The sequence below is a fragment of the Ceratotherium simum genome, chromosome 13 (assembly GCF_057802395.1).
Source record: "Ceratotherium simum simum isolate JZ-2026a chromosome 13, ASM5780239v1, whole genome shotgun sequence".
Classification (NCBI taxonomy): Eukaryota; Metazoa; Chordata; class Mammalia; order Perissodactyla; family Rhinocerotidae; genus Ceratotherium; species Ceratotherium simum.
The window spans coordinates 62,594,015-62,602,441 of record NC_141912.1 but is presented as its reverse complement, the minus strand read 5'-3'; the positions used below and the strand labels follow the sequence as shown (position 1 = coordinate 62,602,441).

The following is an 8,427-nucleotide window of genomic DNA, read 5'->3' as shown; positions in this document are numbered from 1 at the left end:
GAACACTAACTAACAGAAATACAACTTGCTCTAGGTGACAAATATGTGTCTACAAATGCAAACACACACAGTAACGTGGGTTAGATTTTATACCTCCCTTGGGCGGTAGAATATCAAGGATTAGCAGAGGCAGAATGAAAAGACAAATGAGTGTGTGTGTTCAGACTTCCTGGAATCTATACAGGGATCCCAATCTCCCTGCACATAAGTAGCGTCATTGATGCAAGGAGAAAACAAAGGTTCCATTAGGGCTGATTATGTGACCTAGATACCCTGGTGTGGAATTTTTCTGCCCAAACTGCTGTAATTATTTATTTTAAATGAAATAGTAAGAAATAAGATCTTATATCACCTTTTATATTTTACCTATATAGTCCAGAATTATCTTCGGTAAAAGAGTCCTATAAAACATAATAAAGACCTCAAGAATAAATGCCAGCCTCTCCCCAGACTAATATCTGAAAATCAGGTAAACAGCAATGTTATTTGAGTTTTCTTTTAAAATAAAAGTTATATGTATCAGATGCACACAGGTTCTTTTTTTTTAATAATTGCCTGAAATAAGACATCATTATTTTTAAAAAGCTTCATTTTGTTAATTTACTTTTGTTCAAATTTTTCAAAAATTATTTTGAAATTTTTTTCAAAAATTTTCATAATTTTCAAAATTTCACATAAAAATCGGGGAATGAGTTTCTATAATCACATGCCACCCTCAAATATCTCAAATATGATCTTAAATAAGAAGATACTTGAATGTACTAAAATTTAACACTTTAATGAAGCCTCAGTCCAATAATTTACTTTTATCATGTATTCAAGATGACATCTGTAACTGTTGGTGTTGTCACTACAAACGGTGATAGTTTTCTTCTTGCTGTTTTCTGGCTGTGAAATCTTTAGTACCTGAAAGTATTATTAATGAACACTTCAGTAGAAATCCTGTCTCAAAATCGATATCCCATTCCTGGGAGCCTATAGTTTTCTCAAATACTAACTAAATATGATTTTGTGATTCCCATGGACACATTCAAAATACTCAGCATTTGGTACACCTTTGCCATCACCATCAGCATCACACAAAACAATCTGGAATTGCATCTACTGAGTGTAAAGACTCTTCTGTCAAATTTGTGCCTCTTCTATGATGTCTTAAATGTAGAAGATATTTCTACTCAAGGTTTTCTGAGTCAGTACTTACTACAGTGAATAAAACAGGAGTCGAAAACTGTGGAGAATAATCTTATATTTATTCCCTCGATGACTTACAGGAGAGTTTGACTATTTTTCCATAGAAAATGGAAATCATAAAATAATATAAAATATAAGCGGAATTTTTAAAATCTCATTTTAGAAGCTGGGATTACATGTTACCATATAAAATGAAGACATTTTGGAATAAAATTAGATTGAGTAGCACAATTGTATGTAACAATTAACCTCAAGCCCTGTGAATATCATTATGTGGTAGTTTAATTGAAATGGTATTAAATAATTCTTTCATAAGATTTTATATATCATGTATATCAAATATTTAATATGCTTTGCATAAATTTGAATAAATTAAGAGTCCGCAGATTTCCACATGCCTTTCCTACAATGCAGCATAGCCTAAAAGGTCTTCTTTAGATGAGGTAAGGAGTGCTGTATATATTTGATAAGAAGTACTTACAAATGCACCAGCTACAATTATGTCATCAGGAAGTACTTATCCCTACCTTTCTGACTCAGAATACCTAAACAATTAAAGAGCACAAATCTCCAATACAGGCTCTGCAGTTTTACAGATTGCAATTTTACAATATTCTTCCCCTGTTATATACACTTTTCTTAGTTCAGTTCTATTACCATGCTAACAATTTAATATAATTGTTTACTTGGATAGGGAGGTATTCCTTTCTCATTTTGCCAGCTAATTAGCCAAAAGAAATATACATTCTTCCACATGATTTATACATCTGATGTCTAAAATCGCTCTTATTCTTAGTCATTTACAAAACAAATGGCTGTCTAGTCCAACTTCTACAAATCCCAGCACAGTCTTAACCCACATCTTATGATCATGACCAGCAAAATCTTTGAAAATCGTGCTTAATGTGCAAACAACAACTTTGTTTTTGTCACTTGCTACCATTCACAAAAAAAGGTTACAAAGTGGATTCACTTTCCACTGTCATCGGCAGTCAATTGATGATAAAACTGTAACCACTGAAGAAACAAATTTTCTAAATTTTATTAAAACAACAACAAAACAAGCAAAGCAAAACTAGTTTCCGGTGTTAACTGTCTTATTAGCCAGCTTGTACCATCACATTTTCTGTGTGTGCAGCTTCTTATTCTCGGGGACACTAATTAGTTTTAAATGGTGTTAAATACCATCCCCGCAGTTGTAAGTGCTTCTCTGGGATTTTTACTGCAGAAAAGAACTCCTGTAATTTAAAACCACTTTGTTTTCTTCAGTCACAGCTGTTAGCAAAACACTGACCTGTGGAAACCTGAAAGGATTTCACCCCCTCTCATTGCCATCAGTCTGCATTTATTTCTAACACATCTTTTCCGCCTGTACCATCGCTCTGCCATAATTCCCATCCCCCTCACTGCCTTCAGCAGAGAAATCGCTTTTAGCTAGTTAAGCCCCTCTCTCTCTCTTTCCCTCCCCCCCTTACAAACCCTTGGCTACCCTTAAAGAAAATTCTCCAACAACGTGTCAATTTTATATTGGCCACAAAGACAACTTCTGTTGGGGGAGGGGGAGGAAAGAGACTGGAGCTTGGCTGTCCCTTTCCACAGACAGGGATCTTTGTGGCGATCAGAAAACATTTCCTGAATAAAAAATCAACACACTCTCTGGTTGCAGGGTTGGGGAGCCAGAACGAGTATGTATCAGCCGCGTCCTCAAACGAGTGGAACTCATCCAGTAACCTTCCAAACAGGAAAGTCATTTTCTCAAAATATGTCAGCTTTCTTGCATTATTAAACGTAATCCACAATCTCAAATCCTCTGGGAGCTCCCCCACCGGGGACTGGGTGAAAGCTATAAATCACTCCTGTACTTTCTCTTTTTCCTCCGCATTTCCGTTGCACTGTTTTTTCCCTCCAGCTCATCTATGACACGCTCCCTCTCTCCTAGCGTATCTTAACAGGGGACCAAGAAGATAAGAGCAAAAATCACGCAGGAGGGATGTCAGCCTATGCTGTAATTCCGCCTTCCTCCCCTGCCCGCGCGTGACCTCACAGCCGGGGGACCCCAGAGTGTGCGCCCCCAGTCGGGTTCTCTTGACCCACCAAAGAGCGAGCCCATGGGCTCGACTGTGCAGAGCATCTTAAACAAAATCCCGGGCCGACGGAGGAGGGGGGCACCCTGGTCTTCCCATAGAAGCCTTTGGGTCCAAACAGTCTTGCTATTGAGTTTGCTCACCTTTTAGTGTCAGCGCCTCAAGTTCAAATCTGGACAGGGGGTCGTGCATGAGAGGGTGGGACGGAGAGGGGAAAGGAGAGGGAAGCGAAGGGGACTTTTTACTGGGCTGGAGCAGAAGGAAGTCTACAACTGCATGTCACAGGTGTAATGAGTGAGAGTGTGAGTGGGGGGGTCTCCCCGGGGGAATGCAGCCTAATCAAGGCCCCCCTCCCCCTCCTCCCCAACCTCCGCTCAAACTGATTCCACCTTTGGGCATCTCTTTTCTCCTGAATATTCCACCCGCACTGCCGGGGCATGTTGCTGCGAGCTAGCCCGTCCTCACTGCCCCATCTCTAAACTCTTGAAACCTAAAACTAGCTTAAGAGACCTTTATCAGTGAAGATCACAAATCAAATGAATCCCAGGATGACAGAGTAGAGGAGCCACGAGGAGGCCCGTGTGCTGCTGGAACCGTTTTAGCCCCATCCCCATCGCCCCTGCCCCCTCCATCCCCCCTCTGCCGGGCACTTACCTTCCTTGGGTGGTCGCTTGGCCTCCTTGGTAAGATTGCAGACCTGGGTGGTCTGCAGCTCCTGGGTCAGGCAGCCCTCGGTCTGCTCATTCAGGGGTAACACCACGTTATTTAACAAAACCAGCGACTGCTCGTCGACCCCCCACTCTCCCAAATGCTGGGGGCAGGTGCATTTTGTATACATGATCCCACAGGACTCCGTTCTCCCATTTTCGGATTTTAAGCAGCTCTCCAACCAGGTGCACAGTACGTGGCAACCAAACTGGCTTGGGCTCACCTTGTTCAACACCAAAAACTCAAAAAAGGATTTCTGATCTTCTTCCCTTTTTTTCTGTAATCCTGGGAAATCGGTTGGAAATACCCGACGTATTTGAATAAAATTTTTGTCATACTGTAGAAAAACGAAAGCATTCTTGGAATTGCAAAGTTGCATTATAGAATGATTCTTTCTTAAAAGATCCTTTATTTTTTCATGGGAAAAATGATCAAACTGATAAGCCAGAAGGGAAAAGTTAGAGCAGCTAAGGTCCTTTTTGGAAAATTTCAGGTAAATGCTATATTTGGTTGGATCTGGATTTTCCAGCGTCCAAGTGCAGTTTGTGAAGTTTTTGGGAAACATTTCACTTACAGAATACGATCCATAAATGACTCCCTTCACCAAAGTTGAACACCAGAAGTCTTGGGCAGCATTAAATCCAAACATAACCAGGAGATAGGTGGAAAATATATAAATCAGCAGGTTACGAACAGCCTTCATCCTATGTCATTTGGCCTGTAAAAATGGCAATGAAAGTAAAATGCAAGTAGGAGTCTACATGCGTTGAAAAAGAAACTCCTTCCAATCTTACAGCCAGCTGTTTTTAAGATTTCAGTAAAAAACCCTTTTTAAAAGAAGGGCAGGTAAATTTTATTTTATATCGCCGGAAAATCATCTGTTGCTGTGTGAACAGCGCCCTCACGTGGTCATTCACAATGGCCAAATTCTCTACATTCAATTTAAAAATAATATTTAATAAATTATTAATAGGAACATTCTAACTTATCTACCAGGATTTAATCCAAGTATATTATGATTCTATTGAAAGAAGAGGAAAAATATGTTTTTTAAAATATCATAGCCTAAATGTTAATTTTTGAAATATTTTTAAGCAGCTATACAACCTTCTGTCTCCCTCAGTCCTCTGCCTGCAGTAAACATCATCACACAAAATCTAATCTGATAATCTGGGAACAGCTGTCACCACACTATTTCTTTTCTCTTTAATGTGAAAAGTAATTACGATAGCCACAATTTTAAAAGCACAAATGACAATTTGTTGCAGATGAAACATCATCTCCCAAATGCCCCTACTTGTGTTTGCAGGGGCCACCATGGGAAATGATGGGAAATGCTGTGCAAAAACACCGGCATTCATGTGGGTGAATGGAATTTTAAAACCATCATCTGAGAAGGGGCCTGGGTGGGAAGACACATGTGGAAGACTTCTTGTTGGACATCACCACTGAGAACCAGGATTTAAGGCCGTCATTTCAACGTGACATGCCCTCTTGGGATACATAAAGTGGATCACTGTATTAGTATCTGTATCCAAAGGCAATGTCAGTGAAAAATCCCAGAACCACGGTAATTGAGCTGGCTTCAGTCTTTTAATTGTTTATTTTTTTTTTAATTAGGGCTATTTTATCTAGAGTTGCCTACTGTAATTTATGATTTAGACACGGTAGATAAAAGATATTAGATTTTCTTTCCTAGCAGATTTCAGATACTGAACTGCTCCCTTTCCAACAACAGCTCCAAAGCTCCTCTTCTCTTCTTTATTTTTTCTAACCTGGGCTTGCATAATAAAGTAAGCCTTGGTTATATTTACCTCTGTAAGTTGTTATCCAAAAATAACTTGAATTTTTTTCAGCTTTAACCTTTAAGAAGTTATTTCTTAGAATAAATGACACTGCTTTTTTGTTTAGCCTTTGAGCTGAGAAAAGTGACGCCAAGTTAATTTTAAAAGTCTTTAGGCTGCAGTCTCTTCCACTGTTCTGTAAACAGAGACAGACATACAGACATATAGATAGTTAAGAGTTTTCACGTCTTTGCCTGGGTCCTCTCTGAACCAAAGGATAAAACCCTCTTCCTTCCCATTGCATAACACACACCAACGCATGCACACAGAATCCAGTGACCGAAGTCACTGTAGATCTGCATTCTCCAGATCATAATTCAAATTCTCTGTCTTGATATAAGCAAAAGCAGCTCCAACTCTAAATTTCTATATAGCGGCTGTTTAAAATAACATCAGAATTGCTGGGACTAACAAAACAGCATCCTCTGTTTCAAGCATACAGCTCAATGAATAACGCATTTTCTTCTTGAGAAAATAAAGCCAGCGAGCATTTAAAGGTTAAAAAATAGGGAAAGTTGTAGGAAATTCTGGAAATAATTTCCTCTTTTTTTGCTGTAGCACTTTGCAGGCAATGCAGTCTGCGCAGTGTTCTTCAGGATGGAGTGTAGGCGTTGAGAGCCAATGTGACAATAAGTGTCTAAATTAGGAATTCCATCCATGAAAGGGGGCTTCATTTTATAATCGGTAACTCAAAAAGAGGTCGTATTTCTTTTCCTAACAAAATCCAGTACTTTTACTTCCATTTATTTGACAGTGCATGTCTGCATTGCTGTGCTCATCAAGGATCAGAAAGAGCTCTGATTTCACTTTCAAGGCTGCTCAAGAGAGCCCCCTCAATATAATGCTCTTTATTTTCATCACTAAGCCTTGGTGTATGGAGTCTTGTTTTCTTCTAAATAATCAAAAATGAATCATTGAACTCCCCCCCCCCGCCCCCGACTGCAAGGCCAGTTTAAACAATTGTATTTCCCTCTTTAAGAAAGTAAGAGTGGGGTGGGGGTGTCTAAGGGCTGGCCACGGAGGTCTCAAGGATGTTGTCTTTATTTATTTCTTTATTTATGTGTCCCCTGCTGAGAAGCAAACCGGCGTTTAGTTTAGCTATTCTCAAACTGATTTTCTGGGTGACACTTTAGTTTAGTCGAACATAGACGGCGCCATCACTCCACTGAATTTTTTCCCCAATAGAAGATCCACTGCCTCCCCTTATCTTAACTTCCTTTTAACCTAAAATTTCCCCCCATAAAATTACCCCGGTCACGCCGACCGTCAGATTTTCTAGGTCTCCGTGCCTGTTCCTTCCGACTCGGCGCATCTCCCGAAACCAGACTTCTCTAACTTTTCAACTGCGGCGTTTAAGTGAATGCAGACAGTCGGGTTTGCTCGCAGCCCCTCCAGCTGCCAGCAACAACCCTGCCTTTCCTCGTCCTCCCTCCGCAAACACCTAGCCGCAAGCTCCTCGGTGGCGACCCCCGGCAGAGGAAGGTGACCCCTGGACCCCCTCCTTACCTTCCACTCCGAAAGCTCAGGGAGGCTCTTGTCTAAGACACCAGCACAGGCACGCGTCCCAGCAACAGTGACGGAGAGACTCGCCTTCGGTCCCAATCACCGTTGCCCATTTTCCCCGGCTCGGCTTCAAATATCAGGATTTATTTTTTTAAATGCACACATAAGAGAAGAAAAGATGGGGGGCAAAAATCAAAGAGGGGAGGGGTGGGAGGAAAAAAGCCCCCAGGACCCCGGAGCCTGACAGCGTATCCAACTGAATCCAACCTCCAACGCGGGGGTCGGGGGGGAAGCCCCCCGAGGAGAGACTCTAAGGAAACAAAAAAATGCAAGCGGTTTAGGAGCGAGGATGTGTTTTACCAGATCTACCCCCAACAAACCGAGTAGCCAAGAAGCAAAGAGAGCGCCGAGACGAGAAGTGCGCGGCGGCGCGGCGGCCAGGGCAGCCGTGGCGGGGCGGCGGGCTTATTGCGGGAGAACCGCGGTCGGATCGGGGGCTCGGCTAGGCTTGTTCCTCTTTCCGCTCTCCTCCCTCCTGCTCCTCCCCCCGCAGGTGCTGATGGACGGCCGGCGGCTGAGCAGAGGGAGGAATCCTCGGGAGCTGAGGTCGGAAAGCGGTGTGATGCCCACCGCGGAGGGAGGCGCGAGAGGGAGCGAGATAGTAAAGCTCTGTCTCGGGTGTGCGCGGGGCGCGCGGCGCTCGCTCTCCCGGGCGCGCCGGCCTCCCGCGTGCTCGCAGGCGCGTCCCCGTCCCCGAGCGCCGCGCGTCCCCGAGCGCCGCGCGCCCCGCTCCAGCTCCAGTGCGCAGCGCCCGCGGCCGGCCCGAGGCTCCCCGCGCGCCCCGCGGCCGCTGCGCCCCCCCCGGAGCTCGGCCTCCCCCCCGAGGGCGCGGGCGGGTGGGAGCGGAGGCGAGGGGGCGGCCCGGCGGGAGGGCGGGCGGAGGGGGCTCCGCGGAGCTCCAGCGGGGCCGCGGTGCGCCTGCTCGTCACGGCTGCTCGAAACCAAGCACGTCCCGAGAGCGCGATGTTCTGCGTCTGGGAGGTTTGCGCGTCCTCAGTTCCCACCGCTGGGCTGGCGGCGAGCGACCGCAAGAGAAA

The 8,427-nt window shown here is 43.8% G+C and overlaps 1 protein-coding gene across 1 annotated transcript; it reads right to left on the bottom strand.

Annotated features, from left to right (window-relative positions):
* Positions 1-690: 690 nt before the first annotated feature.
* LOC106800860 (adhesion G protein-coupled receptor B3-like) lies at positions 691-7,975 on the bottom strand. The gene is made up of 4 exons (XM_087438774.1): positions 7,334-7,975; positions 5,798-5,963; positions 3,930-4,701; positions 691-906 (listed from the first exon to the last, which is right to left on the bottom strand). Exons 3-4 carry the CDS (start codon positions 4,684-4,686, stop codon positions 851-853), a joined length of 813 nt encoding a protein of 270 aa, XP_087294900.1. The 5' UTR covers positions 4,687-4,701; positions 5,798-5,963; positions 7,334-7,975; the 3' UTR covers positions 691-850.
* Between the last annotated feature and the right edge of the window lie 452 nt (positions 7,976-8,427).

Coding starts and splice junctions, on each gene's coding strand:
- LOC106800860 (XM_087438774.1), bottom strand. CDS start 4,686: ATGAAGGCTGTTCGTAACCTGCTGATTTATATATTTTCCACCTATCTC. Junction 907..3,929: donor CAAGCGACCACCCAAGGAAG/GTAAGTGCCCGG, acceptor TAATACTTTCAG/GTACTAAAGATTTCACAGCC.